The sequence below is a fragment of the Pleuronectes platessa genome, chromosome 18 (assembly GCF_947347685.1).
Source record: "Pleuronectes platessa chromosome 18, fPlePla1.1, whole genome shotgun sequence".
NCBI classification, from domain to species: Eukaryota; Metazoa; Chordata; class Actinopteri; order Pleuronectiformes; family Pleuronectidae; genus Pleuronectes; species Pleuronectes platessa.
In genome coordinates, this window is record NC_070643.1 from 17,222,228 (window position 1) to 17,239,004 (window position 16,777).

Genomic DNA, 16,777 nt, shown 5'->3' on the forward strand with positions numbered 1-16,777 from the left:
AATTGAATCATATATATATATAAATTTAACATATGTGAAGCTTTAAGCATTAAGGACATGAAGTGACAAGAGTAAAAGCTTCTATAGTAAAGATAACTGATAGTGAGGTGCTGTATCTACATTAGCTTTATAAACATACTCAACATAGCCGCTAAGTGCAAGCATCAAAGATATAATTACATATCAAGTGCTGGGTATTCCAACACCACTTAAGCAATACATCTTGCAAAACCGCTCATAACAAAAATGTAAGAAACTTAATTACATTGCATATTTGTTGCTATAGAAACATTTTCTCGTAAAAAGAAAATTAAATACCAAAGAAAATCGCTGAGATGTCTAGCCTTCCGCTCTAGCTGAGTAAATACTTCACGATTACCAATTACATTCCAAATAACCATATATGACCTCAGATCAGGCATCAATTGTTGTTTAAGGTGGGGACGCGGGGTTGGATGGTCACCCTTCTGACCGGCGTCTGATCTGCGTTGCGGTTGGCCACCAGCTCCTGCAGCTGCAGGGCCCCTCCCCCGATGAAACAGAACGCCGGGCACACCGGGCCGGAGCAGTCCACGTGCCCCTCCCACAGGGGGCGCAGGGAGTGGGCGTCGTAGAAGGTGACGCGACCCTTCTCAAAGTCAAGGCACACGCCCAGCCGGGGGGGCAGCGGGTAGGTGAGGCCCGTGGGTGAAGAGGGGTTGTTGTTGTTGGTGATGGGGTCTCGGACACCATTGCCGTGGTTGTTGTGGTGGTGGTGGTAGCTCTGCTGGGGCAGGTAGATCTTACCCATGCCCATGGTGAGGAAGCAGAAGGGGGGGGCGGAGTCCAAGGCGTCCTCTGCTCCGCTGTCATGGCCACTGTCCGGGTCGTAGCTGCAGAGGAACAGATAACACTTGGTCTCCTTTGTACAAACAGGTCTGTCAGGTTGGCTTTCACATGACTGCTCTGCCACTTGTCGAACAGAAGATGGTCGTTTAGAACACAGTATTGTGGTCTTTGTATTTTGATGTTTTTGGTCTTTTTTTAAAACTTGTTCTCATGCACTTGCTCTCATGTGACCTGGGTCGATGGGACCAGTGTTCTTTGCAGTCTAAAGCTGGATTACTAGTTATTGTGACTATTAAATAAACTAAAGATCAGTTTCAAACCAATTTATAATCCTATTTATTCCTTTATCTTCCACTTAAACACAAATATGATTTTACTTTACACCACATTATAATTTTAATGTTTCCAAATCATCCAAGCTACTCCTCACTCCACTTTCCACATGATGCAGAAAAGGGACTCGACCTCCACTGGGATTGACTGGACTATAACATCCTGCTCTTTCCTTTCCTTGTGTTCATTATTCACCATTTCATATTAAGGCTACTCACCGTGGACTGGCCATGTCTTGAGGGAGGTGAAACCACTCCTGCAGTTTGGATTCCAAACCAACTCCCACCTGTTCAAAAGAGAAAATCAATCAATAAATCAATTGGAAATTCATAATTTATTTGTTTTCTAGGACATTTTCACATAACCGATCACTAAAACATTCATGAACATGTAAAATATTCAACTACAATTTACTGACCTTCACTAAGTAAGAGCCCGGCTCCACTGAGCACGCCCAGTAGTGACGCCCCTGTGTGATCGCCACATCCCCGACCAGGAGGTCCGAAGTCAGGTGACAGGAAGTGAGGGCTTGGTCAGCGGCCTGCAGCAGAGAGAGGCCGGGGACGCTGCGAGCCCCGCGCTGCTCTTTACTGACCACCAGCCGGTCAGCATGGAGGCCCCAACGGGAATCCAGATAGAAGTTGAGCACTGTGATGGGGGACGCCACAGACACAGGAGAGAAGGGAAGAAGACGTGAGGCTCAAAGAGAAGACACGGGTGCATTCAGGAAGGAGGTTCAGGAGGCGGTGGAGGGAAGGTGCTGCGGATTCACAGTCAGAAAGCAGCGAGGAGAAACGAGGAGAATAATAAACGATTGAGAGGAAATACCAGAGACTGTAAATAGAGAGACAGACGACATGACCGATCCCCAAAAGCCACCTAGATCACTCCAGGATGTAGAGTCCGGCACCGGGTGGAGTAACCCGCAAAAAGGTGGTGTAATGGTTAAAAAATATATCTGTAGAAAATCACGGGTACGTGTAAAAAACTGTGTGTGTTTTTCTGAAGAAATCCGAAATGCTCAGATGACACTTCTTACAGCGTACGAGCTTCTACATAAAAATGGTTGAGATAGTGACTTTTACTTTCCAGAGAAAGCAAAAACCAAAAGATGACTAAACCTGTATCCGGGATATATTAGCTTGATTTCTGTACAACGCGTCGTCCATCTCTATTTACAGCCAATGGGAGAGGAGAGAGGGAACTGGGAGCAGGCATGCACGTCCTCCCACCAGCACTGCAGTAGACAAGCACACTGACCTATACGATGATGACTCAGGGAGTAAAACAGAGAAGGTAACGCAAAGAAACAGCTTCTCCTCCAACAGGGAGGTGGAGTTAAAGGAGGGAACATTCGCAACAGCAGGAAGGAAACAAATGGCCTCGGAACACAGAGACAGGAGGAATTCAACAACTTCACCATTTAGAAAATCCCTGGATCTCAATCTGATCCACGTTGTTAAGAGCCAGGTCTTATCAACGTGCAAACCTCATCATCAGTGCTCGCACAGATCGAGCTATCGGGAGAGAGAGGGGTGAGTGGGCGGAGGATGCATGATGGGATGACCACAAACAAAGGAGGAGGAGAGAATCATGGGGGGGGTCGAGGGACATGAATGCACTTCTTACGTTCCATAGGAGGCGTGTAGGTTGGCAGCGTGGATGTAGCGAAGAAGAGGATGACGAGAACAAAGCTGTGAGATGGAAATGATGCATGAGAGACAAATGAGGGAACAGAGAGTAAGAAAGTGAGGAGACGTGAGGACAGGTGGGGGAACAACTGAAAAAGAAGATGGGGATGGGTAGAAAAGAAAGAGAATGAATTATTAAGAGCTTCACAATGTCTTTTTATTGTGACTGGTAAATAATTGCAGGTGTGAGGAGATGAGTGGCTCCTGGATGGCAGCGCCTGCAGCTCCGCTCTGTGGATATCTCTCTCTCTCTCTCTCTCTCTCTCTCTCTCTCTCTCTTTCACGGAGCTCTCATACACTTTGATTTAAGTGGTTTTACGTCATTAACCGGAAATAACAGAAGATTCCTCCATATCTGTTTTGGAAGACTCGATACTTGAAGCAGGTGAGGAGGGAGATCATAGTTCATCCCAACTTTTCAAGTCCATTTTTCAAAAAGATTCACAAAATTAAATACAACACTACTAAAAAATAGTTATTATTTGAAACAGAAAAGAAAAATGATCCCAGCTGTAATCATCCATGACATTTCACATATTGACTTTAACTTACCAAGTTTTGTTTGTAGTTCTTTTGAAACTACACTTCCCTTGAGGAATGAGAGGATTGAGGTGAACGAGGCTGTTTGTTGGCCTCATGTGTTCCTGCTTTTACAAACCTTTCTAGCATGTAAATGACAAAGAGGCAACTCTATACACACCCAATATTCATGACTTTTTAAATTGTAATTATTCGATTTCATAATGTACCAATCCTTCTACTCTTTATTATTTTTCTTTTTTCTTTTCACATCAATATTTCATGTCTAAAAGTGCTCTTCACATCTCATTACCAGGGGATCTGACAATCTAGGGCAGAGTTTGACCTCTTGTTGTCCCCGTCTGTGCGCTGGGTGTGGCCTCCCCTGTGGCGAAGTCAAACTCTTTCTGTCGACTTGTCAATGAGGCTGACAGAGAGGTTCAGCGTGCAGGCTCACCTGGTGCAGGGGGGGTGTGCAGGTACACCTCCTCGCTGTACTCCCCGTACCCCGCCTTGTTGCAGCCTCTCACGCGCAGCACGTACACGCTGTCCATCTCCAGCCGGTCGATCACGGCGCTGGTCCCGTTCACTTCGTCCATTCGCTGCCAGCCCCAGCGGGCGGCGGACAACCCTCCTCTGATCCCGCCTCGGGACGCCCCCCCCGGCACCACGCCCCGGCGCCGGTACTCCACGGAGAAGTGCCAGGCCGGAGCGGAGTCTTGGGGCAGTCGCCAGCACAGAAAGAGCTGGTCGTAGGCCAGGGTGCGCTGGGTGTCAATCACTGGAGCCAAGGGCGCTGTGATAAGTACATTGAGTCACTGTTAGTAAAAACACTCATATAAAGGTGTCAGAGTTCTACAACCAGCTTCATCTTTATCACATTCTCTCACTAGATTTCACGGCATTGCACTTTTATTAAACAGAGTGAGGCTACACCCATACTACTACGTTTTAATTCAGAAAACGGCATTTTCAAAGTAAAATGATCTCTATCGGAGTGACTGTTTTGGCACCACATGAGTTTTCATCAATGATAAAGCACCTGAACATGCATATCACGTACAGAGGGAATGCTCAAATAATAGCTCGTAACATTTAACAGTAACATTGTAAAATTTAGGTCATGTGACGAATCTAATCTAAAAGACCCAATCAGCGAGTGGTTGTGAGCGTCTGCATCATCGTTTCCAAACTTCTCTGTTTTCCGCCCGTTCAGATTAAAACGCTTCCCAGAGTTTTCAAACTCAAACGAGGCCAGCAGCGTTTCCACAGGTCTCAGATTCACAAACTCTAAAAACTACAAAGTGCAGACGCCAGGCGTGTTCGTAGCTGATGCTATTTCAAACACAAACATCGTAGAGGGAGGACGTCATTAAAAGCTTGTCTCTCCCTCCTTCTCTGCCTCTTCACTCGCTTCTCTCTGTATCTCGTCTCCATCCCGGCCCACTCCCCTCCTCACCCTGGATGAAGTTCAGCTCCGTCAGGAGTTTGAGTTCTTTGGAGACGTCCAGCTGGAAGTGTCTGAACGAGGGATCGGCAGCCAGACTGAAATGCTGCAGATTCTCAATAGCTTTACTCAACCTGGTGCAGAGGGAAACAGACGGAGGAGTGTTAGAAGAATAAAGGAGGATGTTCACATGAGGCCTCCATCAGGCTGTGTGGGAGGGAGACAGATTGATAAGGAGGCAGTGGAGTAGGGTTATTTTTAAAAGATAAGGCTGACATCATTCTGTATTTATCTCAACATTATCAAATTTCATGAAAGAAACCATCACATAAATATTTTTCTCCATTCTTTCCAACTTCCAGCACCTTCCTTTCTCCTGAAGACAGGTTATAGAAAAGTTGGTTAATTTTTTCGTAAAAGTGCAAAGTAGTTCCCTTCAACCTGTAGAACTGTCGGGTTCAGAAAAAACCAAACAACAAACAAAACTAAATTGTTCTATTTTCAGCTGCGGATGAATACTTGGTGTACTAGTGAGTTTTAAAGGGAACAGGACAACAAAATGTGAGTTAGAATTTTGGTTTAGGTCTTTGGTTTAGGAGTTCAGTTTATTATAATTGGTATTATTAAATAATACATGGAACTAAAAAAGTCAATTGTGAAGAGTCATTCAGTTGATTCTGATTTTGCCAAATTTTCTCTACTTATTAATTTAATAAGACTGTGGAAAATATTTAACAAGACAAAAATATGTTATAGTCGCATTAACACCCAAAGCAGCAAATCCCCTGATTCCCTCCTCTTTCCTACATTTCCTGTATCTCTGCACTTTCTGTTATCAGGAACTCTTTCCCAAAACAAGACATAAATGATCCAAGGACTGTTCAGTCAAGACAGAGAGCGAAGCCAGAGAGAAACAAATGGACGACCTGTTATGAGTCTGGCGAGCGGCCTGCACGAAGCAGGGCTGGTCGGGCTCTTTCAGTAGCTCCTGGGTGAACGCCATGAGCCCCGCGTGTTCCATCAACCCCCGTCTCTCCGCCACTTGAGCAGACAGCGCCTCGCCGCGTTTCTGCCGGGCCGTCTCCAGAGCCCCGGTGAGGGAAGCGTGGCGCTCAGCCAGAGCGGCAGTCAGATCCCTGATGCTCTGGGCCAGCTGCTCCCGGGCGGACACGCTGTTTACCTGGTGATCAATGACACAGACGGACGGAGCTCAAGCATCTGAGGACTGTAACGGCCAGAGGATAATCACTGATGTACTTGAGGGATGTTGATTCATTCGAGTCATTTACAGAAACATTCAGTGTTTGAAGTGCACAGGAACAGATGAAATGAATTATCTCTGCCAAGGAGGTTGTGTTTCCACCGCTCCCCGTTAGTTTGTTTGATGGTTTAGTTTTATGTTTGTCATGATGACATGAAAATAACTGAATGGATTTCCACGAAATTTGGTGGAAAGATTGAACATCCACGTCCTGAAAGTTTGGCACAAATGTGGACTGATGGGTCAACCAGACATAAGCAGGTTAGCATGTTGTTTTTAACATTTTCACCCATTTTCCAGGGGAATATTTCATAGATCTTTATGAAAATCATCAGGCCTGTTTGGGGAACTATGGTGATTGGTATGATTTATGTGAGTGGGTAATTGATGTAGCTTGATTGAATCTAAGGGGACAATTGGGCCTTGGTGGAGGTTTGTGCCAATCTAGTTTGCTTGTTTGTCAGTTAAAGGGATTAATCAAAAAAACTACTGAACCAAATCAGGTAGGCATCAAATGTAGAGTTCATCTGGGTTCAAAGAAAACCTGTAGAGCAAGTTACTGAAAGTAAGTTTGACACAAAAGGGGAACCTCTGTAATTTGTGTATATTTGTCTGATGACTGGTGTCACCTCCACATTCAACAACATTTCATCAGCCCTATGAGTCTTAATCACCTCGGTCTGGGTGATGCCGCCCTCCAGCTGGGTAATCTGAGCCAGAACTGTGTCCTGGTTGGACAGAATGTAGTTCATCTCTTTTGTAATCTTCTCCTGTAAAACGACAAGTACACAGCAGACAGCTTAGTTGTCACACACACACAACTCTGCATTGAACCATTTACTGATCTACAATCTCTGATCTCTGCTGTTTGTCTCCGATACACTGAAAGCTGCAAAGATTCTCATATGGATCATTCAAATGACTTTTATTCATGCGTTTTATTCATGTTGCAGGATATTGAGTGAAAGCGAGTGGGGTTGAGAGTGGTACCTTCAGGGCTTGGTAAGCCTGGACCACGGGCAGCACTTTATGTCCGGTGTGGACGCGGCGCAGTTTGCAGAGAGGGCAGAGCAGCCGCTGACACGTCCGACAGTAGAAGTGCAGCTTCTCCTGGTCGTGCTCCGGACAAGTCAGAACCTGAGGAGGAGAGACAAGTTCGACGTGCACGACTGCTGCATGTTTTGCAGATGTTATATTGCCTAATAATAATAATAATATTGATAATGATAATGAATTTTTATATGGACTACACAGTCGCCTACATCTATAAAAATCTAAGTATAGGTCAATTTAATAATGAATAAAGTTTTTAGTTCTAGCCTTTGTAAAGAATGCCGTTTCAGGTTGCTTTTTGTATTGTAAAATAAAATGTCTCTCATCCCATTATCCATGTGGATGAACAGTGAGTGCCTCCCTGTCTAACCTTTGGTCTGAAGTTGAGTGTGGGCTGGATGTGCTCGTGCTGTGCCCGTGGCGTCCCCCATGGGTGATACAGCTTGAAACACTCGTTGCAGAAATTGGACCTGCAGTCGGCGCAGCCCTTCGTGGCCTCCAGAGCCTGAGGAGGTTTACAGAACTGGCACATCACGGCCACACTGCCCAGGCTCACTGTGTGTCTGTATCTGGTGGAGGAAGAAATAACACAAAGATTCTTTTAATCTTTAGACAGGCAGCTGTGATTACATCACTTATTTCATCAGGAGAGGACTGCTAAACATATGTTTGGAAACACAAACTGCAAAAGAGCATAAAATTGAAATGTTTCATGAGGAAAGATTTGGGAAAAGCCAAATGTAATGGTGTGAAAATATACAACAAGAGAGGGCAAAATGTCCAGTGTGAAAGTATTGAATAGGTGATAAGTGACCAGAAAGCTACAAGACAGGGGAAATGCACAGTCAGCGGGTTTAGCTACAGTGGGCTGCAGTGCATGCTCTGCAGGATTAATGAACAACTCAGCTCAGGACTGAACTCACACCTTCTAGTGTTTGGACCAAGTCGTCTTTTCATTTGGCCCTGAGCACTGTCAACTCTGTGTGTGTGTGTGGGTGTGTGTGTGTGCGTGTGTGTGAGCACCACCCACCTCTCAACTATACGCTCCAAAGTGAGGTTGCGCAGACAGTCGGTGAGACCCTTCTCTCCCAGCTCCACGTCCCGGCCGCAGGGGACACAGGGGAACATCATCACCAGGGCGGGGCCCTCCTTGCGGCGCCGCCCCCCAGGCGTCCCGTACCCCGGGGACCGAGGCATGGATGGTGACGGCGGGTGGGGACCTTAATCCAAGAATAGGGAAAGCAAGTTGTTGGCCGGGACAGATAATTACCATTTCCCTCATAAATTTGACAAACTAACATGTAATCCAAATTAAAAACCAATGTAGTCACACCAGCACATGTTTATCTCCACCTGTGACCTCACCTGATCGCAGCACGCGGTCAATGGGTCGCTGCTCGGCTTTAGGCGCAGGCCGGCGTGCCTGGCGGGGCGAGCGGGTGTTGGGTGTGGAGGCCGGGGAGTTGGGCTCTGGGGGAAGCTCGGGGAGCGGGTAGCCGCTTGCCACCAGGACCTCGGAGGCACACATGAGGCAGACGCTGTGCTGGCATGGCAGGACCACGGGCTGCTTGACGATGTCTTTACACACGGGACAATGCAGCTCGTGCTCCAGGCTCCTCATGTTCGACTGTGGGAGGAAAAGAGGAGACAAAGTTAGACTAAACCACATTTTACCTCCTATGCAAATGTCAGTTGAGTGCATACCTCCATCAGAGTACCCTTAAATTCAATTAGGCTACACCAGAGTGCACACACAGATATCAGTCCTTTTAATATGCCAGTTTTTTTTTAATCTTGCATTATGCCCTGGGAAATTGGTGATTTTAATCTGAATCCCTCTAATTAAAGAATATTGAATCCAACCAGACACTGAAAGCCAAGAACTGGAAGGTTTTGAGCTCAATAGAACCAGAAAAGTACAGAGATCCCTATCCAGCCTACTTACGGCTGAACTATAGATTCAGGGTCATAGGAGAAAGAGATGGATTGAGAGAGAGGGACGGGGCAAAGGGAAAACGTGTGTCGGACAAGTTGACAGCAGGCATCAGACTTCTTAAATATAGATAAAGACGTCAATTATTCAACCACTGCACATGGTCCATCTCTTCCATCACCACACTGCAACATCAGTATGTTTTTTTTCATCCCATCTTTCTTTAAGAGAGCGTGGTCTTTCAGTTTGAGAGCAGGATTCATTGACTTAATGTTCAGATTGTGTAAAGTTCTCACTCAAAACCTCAGTTACACTCTGCTTGTGCTTAGATTTCCTCTGCATATACAACACGTCTGAGTGCAAGCGCACAGTTTGAGCACAAGCAGAGCAAATCTGAGCACAAGCAGGTGCCATGTGAGTGCAAGCGTCGGGATTTGAGCAGCATTTCAAAAGTCCTCCTCTCCAACTCAAAGACACACAAACAAAGATCTCATCCTCAGCTCTATTCATGCTCGGTTGAATGTAAAGATGGTGGGATGTATTGTCATGAATCAGGACATTAATCAGTTAGCACAGTTTGATGATGGTGAGTTATAGTTTCTTTACCTCAATGCTGAACCAGCGCCCTCCCTGTATGTAACCACAGGGGTCAGAGCTGATGCGACTCGAGAGCAGCTAGCGTGTCCCTGTCCCGCTCAAGGACACGGGTTTGACAGGAGAGGACACAGCGGCTGTTGCAGAAGCCTGTGACTTCACAACTACAACTTCTGTATGTCACAGAGAAACAAGATGGTGAAACCACACAAATTTCTCAGAGTGTGCATTCAGATTTTGTGTTGAGACAATATTTCCCCAGTGCACCATGAGGAGTAAGTTACATTTCTTATAGATTTTTTGACAGTTTGACATATTTGTTTAAACTGAAACCTAAACTGTTGCAGCACCTCTGACACAATGAGTTGACTTCAGAAACCGGGATGAGACAAAGTGACAGACTGTGCTGCAGAGGGGATTTGGAGATTCTGTCACTGCTGTGATGTGGAGTGAAGTGATGCAGCATCAGCAACACAAACCACCACTGGCTCTGCGTGGGGCTTTGCAGACTCAGGATAATGTGCACGGGATCATGCACAGTAAAATCGCTGCATGTCCATTATAGAAGGAGAAGAACTCACACCTAATGCAGCAGAACGATGAGACTGATACACACAAGGCAATTGAGCAAACAAGCAATGTCTTCCCAGTTTACATAGGCACGTTACATGCATAACCCAGTTTCCCAGTGGGGCTGCGTGATGCTGCTCCCTCTGTGTCATTCTCCAATGTCAACTCCGGCCTGTCTTCTTCCTCCTCCTGTCGCACATTCAGGCGACAACTGCACCTCCAGCGAACTGTAAACAGCACCGCGCACTGCAGGCCCGCGTTGTGCGTCTGAACCCGGGTGGTTGCGCACTGCTCAGAGCCGAGGCCGGCGTGAAACCGCGCCGCAGCGGACAGCGCATCCTTACCTTCACCTGGAATCTGGGCGCCATGGCAGCAGAGCGGGCTACGTGCACGTTTCCCCAGCATCAAGAGAGCGCTGCCTCTCGGATGAGAAAAAAGGGGAGGGGTTTTCTTGCCATCCCCTCCTCCCCTCCTCCTTCCCTCCCTCCCTCCCTGTGAAAGCAGCGGCAGGAAGAGAAGCTGCTATGGTGCATGTGCGCGAGTGGGAACCTGTAGTCGACCCCACCACACACCACCTCTGCCAATTATTCATATCACTACACCTAATAACGACCGATGCTTTTACGCACGAGTCCACACACACACAGACACACACACACACACACACACACACACACACACACATACACACACACACACACGTCTCCTCCCTCCCTGCATCAGCACCAGCAGCCAAAGTCTCCTGCATCCCGTCTCCATGGAAACGAGCATCCAGAAGAACAGAAAGGGGGAAAAAACTAAAAACCTGTGATTTCAAGTCTGCTTCTTTACTTCTTTATTAATAATAACACTTCAAAACACCCTCGAATGTCTAATCAAAGAGAGCAGATGAGTGTCGCTCGCCTCTGGTGTAGCCCACTGAAAGAGACGCTCCATGCAGGACCTCCATTACACCAGGAAACACAACCATTCATTTTCTACACCAAGAATAGGGGATAGCCAGTTATATCGGTATTTTTATCAAAGCCTATTCCATTTGTTTTTACCATGTCTTTATTCTGGGTGCAGATTAAAAACAAATAGCCGGAATATAGGCCCTTTTTTTTCCGGAACGTGAAACCCGGAGACGTTGCATCCACACACCGTAAATGCCGCTCTCCGTGGAAAAATACAGGAAGAAGCCATTATAACCATACAGTTCTATTTTCGATGTGTAGTATATGCACAGCGACAACAGAGAAAACACGTTGTACTCACACTGATGCGAACCATAGCTTCCATCGTCGACGCGACTGTTTTTAAATCCATCTCTGCCATTTTAAGAAAACAGCTCCCCCGTGTTCATCACCTGGATACAAACCGAGTCGTATCTAGGCCACAGGCCATAAGGAACATATTAATAACTCCAGAAATGTGCAGCTTTGATCCGCTAGGTTATAAGGATCGGTCGGTTTATCCATCTTTACCCATTTTTACGCACGGGGGGTAAAAAAAAAAAGGGCTGATAAACATCAGCGCGTCTGGGAATAAAAATACAGAGAAGAAGGCGCAGATGGATAAATGTGATGTGAATGTCAGTGTGTGTCCACGCTGAATATTAACAGATGCCTGTAGCTGTGTTCCTCACCCAGACATCCAGCCCCCCACCCTTACCATCCCGCACCGGATGCCTTCAAATGATGTGGCACACACACACACACACACACACACACAGACACAAACAGCAGGGTGAGAGATTTATGTCATCGGATGGGAGAAGCGATCTGAGTCCTCCATCTGAGAGGAAACGTGGATCTCCAGGCAGAGTGTAACGCAGAACCGACATCAGCAGCCGTTTATAGTGATTCATAGGCTGCATGGAGGCAGAAGAGAGGCTACAGCTCCAGTAACATGTTCCAGGTGATATGGAACAAGAGTAACTTACAGTTCTGCCTCTATCTGGTGAACCCGAGCCCTGGTTGTACGGTTTGATAGATCTTACCTGAAGCTAATCCGATTTCAAAGTCAGAAACCTGGTTTTGGCAATCTGTTCCTGGTTGAGAAGAAGCACAAGACTCCTGACAGCAGATTGTGATTTTATTGATGTATTGTGTCAGTGAATAATAGTAACAGGTAGAGGCTCTTCCAACAACTTTATGTACTTTTGGGTTGTTTGATCTTTGACAATGCATCATATTTTATAAACTGATCACATGTATAAAATAGTCAGACTCAGAGATCCAGTAAATGGCAAAAAGTACAAGTATAAAGTAGCTTAAAATGAAAATTCGCAAATGATGTATGTGTGGGTTTGTGTGTGGGTGTGCGTGTGTGTGTGTCTGTCTGTGTGTGTTCGTGTGTTTTTGTGTTCAAACTTGTAAACTAACAATTTGCAGCCAGTTATGTTTATTATGCATTCAGACCATCATGTGTAATACCAGTTTATTCCACAGGGTAGCGCACATAGGGCTCAATCCAATTCAATCAATTACAGTAGAAACGTTTTTGATAATTGCATATAAGACACAGCATCACAATCAAATGCTCTAACAACAAAATTATGGGACAGGTCTTTGTGTAAGTGTATACACATAATATCATGGCTGCAACACACAAATATTAGTAGTTCAGTTGACACACATCAAATCCAATATAAATCTGTCCCACTGTCACTACACGGGCTGTTGACATTAAAAAACAAAGCAGACGAAGAACACTTGTAGCTTTTATATTCAAATATGCACTTGTCTTTGCTCAAGGTTGAGTCACAGTCACGTTGTAATGCCATGTTTTCACCACAAGATAGCGCTCCATCAGAGAGTTGAACAGAATGAGTAAAACAAAGAAGAACATCCATTAATGGAAAAAGTAATACAATTAAATGTCCCTAAAATTAAAATGCTGTCAATTTCCAAATCAATGTCTAAATGGAGGAGTAATTTGTTTATTTCCAGCTCTATTATAATGGACAGTGTCAATAAAGTATTTATAATATAACTAAAGTACCTAAACAGCCTCCATTGATTCAGAAAACATATAATAACAAATGAAAATCATATCGTTAATTGTACAATATTAAAGTCTCTCATTGCAAAATTCATAAGAAATGTGTTGTGTTCTGTTTTGGTGTAAATCCTGTGATCACATGTGTTGTTAATCACTCACTGAGGGACAATAGCTTCTGTTTAGTGACGTCCCCACGTATTGTGTGTTAAAATGCTGTTGATTGACTTTCCCACATTATCTCCAACTCACTCCCCCACTCTTCTCTTATGATAAACCCATCTCTTTGTCTATTCAGTAGCCAAAATCCCAAGTTTACTCAATTAGAATCTATTATATCATATATATATATATTCTTTACATATACACATATAAGTATATATACTTAGACACCCAAAATCATACACACATGCATAAAACATTTCTCAAAGTAATCTTTTTATATAAGAAGTAATAGGAGTTACAGTTAGAAAAAGTGAGTAAATCTACACTTTTCTTCAGTGAGAACTTTGCTGTTTGTGTTGTTACCGCCCCACACCGTTACAGTCAGAGCGGACTGTACATATCTGAGTCTGACTCACACTCCGACTCACACACACACACTCACACACACACACACACACTCACACTCACACACCGCAGTCTGGGCGTCGCCTCACTATAAATTCATTGCTTGACTTTTTCCAAACTTCTGTACCTTCCCACCTCCTCTTGAGAGACCACGTCCCAGCTCTGCACGGTAAGATCCAACGCTGCTGCTCCTCTCTGAGCTCCGACGCTTTCAGAGGATTATCACCAACACTGACACGCCTGCAGGGACAGTTAGTTTGTGGAAGGAATGTGTTGCACTAGTTTTCCGTATCCACCAGTCACAAGTTTTCTAAAGGGAAATATTTCCTGTCTGTGGAATTTTTGCTTAGCTTTTTTTTAATCCAGATTTCAACTCGGACTGACTTGTTTTTATGGACTTTAGGACTAATGCTATCTAAGAATATTAGAAGATATGTATAACATTCTTGCATGAGGCTAACAAACTTTATTAACTTTATTCAATTATTTAATGTATAAGAATCAAACAGTAGGATAACACATCTGTCTCTCGCTGGATACAAATCTTATTTTCTCCAGCTTGACTTTATTTGACTCTAGTGAACACACTTCTTGGAGTTCTGTTAGTCCATCTACCCTGAGGGCGTGGTTGGACTGAATCCTTTTCTGCATCAAACTTCACATTTTTTGGGGAGTTGGTGAATTCCAGTTTTCTAAAGTTTTCCACTCCCATTCCCCCTCCTTTTTAACCGTTGAAACTCTACAGAAACTCAACACAGTGATTTGTGTTTTGTGTTTTTTTAATCATGTGTCAGCCCCACTGTGGTTATCCGGGCATTTTTTCTTACAACTTAATAACAGGTCTTATCTCTGATGAGCCTTACTCATGCAGTGGGAAGGCTGAGGGCAAAGTATTGTGCTTCTCCTTCATGCATCAAAAGCAATGGAGCACTCCTTTTTTTCCCACAGTATGGAGCAGCAAACTAAGAATCAAACAAATCCACACGTAGACACGTTAAAATTTGACTTAATTCACTTCACTTCACAACACTTTCCTCTCTGAGAGTCACTTGAGAAAGTTTAAGCTAAAACAAGTTTTTTTTTCAATCAGCCGTCAGTCACTTTCCAAAGTTCCCTGAGGTCTTGTTTTAAGTTTGGCCACTGAGGGTTAACTGTATGCCACCAGTGATCCTGATCATCACTTTCCACTTTATCTCAACTTGTTCTTTCCAGCCTAAAGACCCTTCAGAAACCATGCCTTCCGAACTGGAAACCGCGATGGAGTCACTCATCAAAGTGTTCCACCGTTACGCCTCAAAGGAAAAAAACACCACCACACTGAACCGGCGAGAGCTCAGAGAGTTGATGGAAAACGAGCTGTCCAACTTCCTCAAGGTGAGAAGAGACGACCGACGGTGTGTTCTATATTCCAACACATTCCTTTCTTGTCATATCCCTTCATTTCTGTTTTCCCATTGGTGCCCCCCCCCCCTCCAGAGTCAGAAGGACCCGGCTGCCGTCGACAAGATCATGAAGGACCTGGACACCAACGGAGACGGCCAGGTGGACTTTGAGGAGTTTGTGTCTCTGGTTGTCGGACTTTCCATCGCCTGTGAGCAGTGCTACCAGTCGCACATGTGCAAGAAGACCAAGAAGTAAAAGGGGCGAGAGGAGAAGAAGCCACAAAGAGCATTTCAAGTTGTGTAAAGATAGTTTTGTCCATTAAATGTGCTGAAGAATTTCAATCCTCTTGTGTCTGTTGTGTGTTGATGTGTTTGTCTTTGATCATATTTCTCTGAATATGAAGCCACGTGTCTCTTCTCAGTTTAAATAAATATATAAAAATGGACACTAAGCTGCGTTATAGCTCTTTCCCAACCCTTTGTTTTGTGTTGATTTCCCTCCCGGGCGAATCTCATCACAGAGATCATCGTGTACTTACACAGTGTATAGACAACACTGGGTGTGATGAAGAAATTCCCACCTGTATTTTATGACTCCCACTGTATGAACGGGCAGTCAGGCCTCTCCCTCTCTGTTCGATAAAGCCCCCGCTTATCACCGCTCTGAGGAATCTGCAGAATGCTCTCGATGTGCACACACCTCTCTGTGAAGGTGATGTCGTAACTTGATAGACACATAAACAGAGAGATAAGGTGTCCTGGTGTTAACTGAGTGAAAGTTTGCTGCGTTCTAGTTTGTACCATTCGAGCAGGACCAATGAAAGTGGAGCGTCTGAGTCAGAGGGCGTCAGGATCACCACTCTGTTATTTTTTCCACCAAATTCTTTTCATTGTGTTTCATGTTGAAAGTTGGATAACACCAGAGAGAGGAACAGGAGAAAGCCCCCCGCCCCCCCCTCCCCACCCTCACGCCCCCACGCCTCCTGACTCTGCCTGAGCTGCACCCTGACTCTGTTTGCTCTAAAATAAAGTCTTGCAGGCAGCACTTCTCCTCGCCTACTGAGCTCCACCAATCAAATGCCTCCATGCCAGATGTAAAGGGGCTGGATTCTGCTTGATCACCTGCCAGTCAAGTAGGCAGACTTTCCACTGCCTGTGGAAGGCCCGCCTGTGAGGCAAGGCTCAGGGCATACAAGGTCTCATGAGGCTCATGAGCCTTCTGCACACATCCTTGGGCAGAGTCTGAGTTTGTGGCCGATCAATGTCCATGGTAACAGGGCAAACAGACACGTCGCTAGGCTACAACACACTGTACTGGTTTTCACTACCTCTCTAAGACCTCTTCCCAGTACAAACACTATTCTTGTGAGGACCAGCAGACCTTGAGCCTGGTCCCAATGAGGCAAAAGTTAATTTCCAAGGTCCTGGTTGAGGTCAGGGGTCAGATGTGATATGTGGTTAGGTTAAGGTTAGGGCTAGGCTGTCTACAATGAATAGAGATCAATGCAAAGTCTGGATAACATTTTATAAACCTGTGTGTGTGTGTGTATGTGTGTGTGTGTGTGTGTGTGTGTGTGTGTGTGTGTGTGTGTGTGTGTGTGTGTGTGTGTGTGT

At 45.1% G+C, this 16,777-nt stretch overlaps 2 protein-coding genes across 2 annotated transcripts; one reads left to right on the plus strand and one right to left on the minus strand.

The window, feature by feature from the left end:
• Positions 1-421: 421 nt before the first annotated feature.
• On the minus strand, positions 422-11,558 carry trim46b (tripartite motif containing 46b). The gene is made up of 12 exons (XM_053447424.1): positions 11,487-11,558; positions 8,498-8,759; positions 8,163-8,352; positions 7,503-7,701; positions 7,070-7,216; positions 6,754-6,849; positions 5,745-5,998; positions 4,831-4,952; positions 3,829-4,167; positions 1,580-1,809; positions 1,380-1,447; positions 422-872 (listed from the first exon to the last, which is right to left on the minus strand). The coding sequence occupies exons 1-12, from the start codon at positions 11,544-11,546 to the stop codon at positions 422-424; spliced, it is 2,418 nt and encodes an 805-aa protein (XP_053303399.1). The 5' UTR covers positions 11,547-11,558.
• Positions 11,559-13,789: 2,231 nt separating this feature from the next.
• Positions 13,790-15,505, plus strand: s100a10a (S100 calcium binding protein A10a). Its single transcript, XM_053447425.1, has 3 exons — positions 13,790-13,950; positions 14,994-15,155; positions 15,258-15,505. The coding sequence occupies exons 2-3, from the start codon at positions 15,015-15,017 to the stop codon at positions 15,417-15,419; spliced, it is 303 nt and encodes a 100-aa protein (XP_053303400.1). The 5' UTR covers positions 13,790-13,950; positions 14,994-15,014; the 3' UTR covers positions 15,420-15,505.
• Positions 15,506-16,777: the final 1,272 nt, after the last annotated feature.

Bases quoted from the DNA above. Each gene is read 5' to 3' on its own strand.
- s100a10a (XM_053447425.1), top strand. From the start codon at position 15,015: ATGCCTTCCGAACTGGAAACCGCGATGGAGTCACTCATCAAAGTGTTC. The intron at 15,156-15,257 runs GTGAGAAGAGAC...CCCCCCCTCCAG, and splicing joins AGCTGTCCAACTTCCTCAAG to AGTCAGAAGGACCCGGCTGC.
- trim46b (XM_053447424.1), bottom strand. From the start codon at position 11,546: ATGGCAGAGATGGATTTAAAAACAGTCGCGTCGACGATGGAAGCTATG. The intron at 4,953-5,744 runs GTCGTCCATTTG...CCTCTGCACCAG, and splicing joins GCTCGCCAGACTCATAACAG to GTTGAGTAAAGCTATTGAGA. The intron at 4,168-4,830 runs GTGAGGAGGGGA...TACTTATCACAG, and splicing joins GGAGCTGAACTTCATCCAGG to CGCCCTTGGCTCCAGTGATT.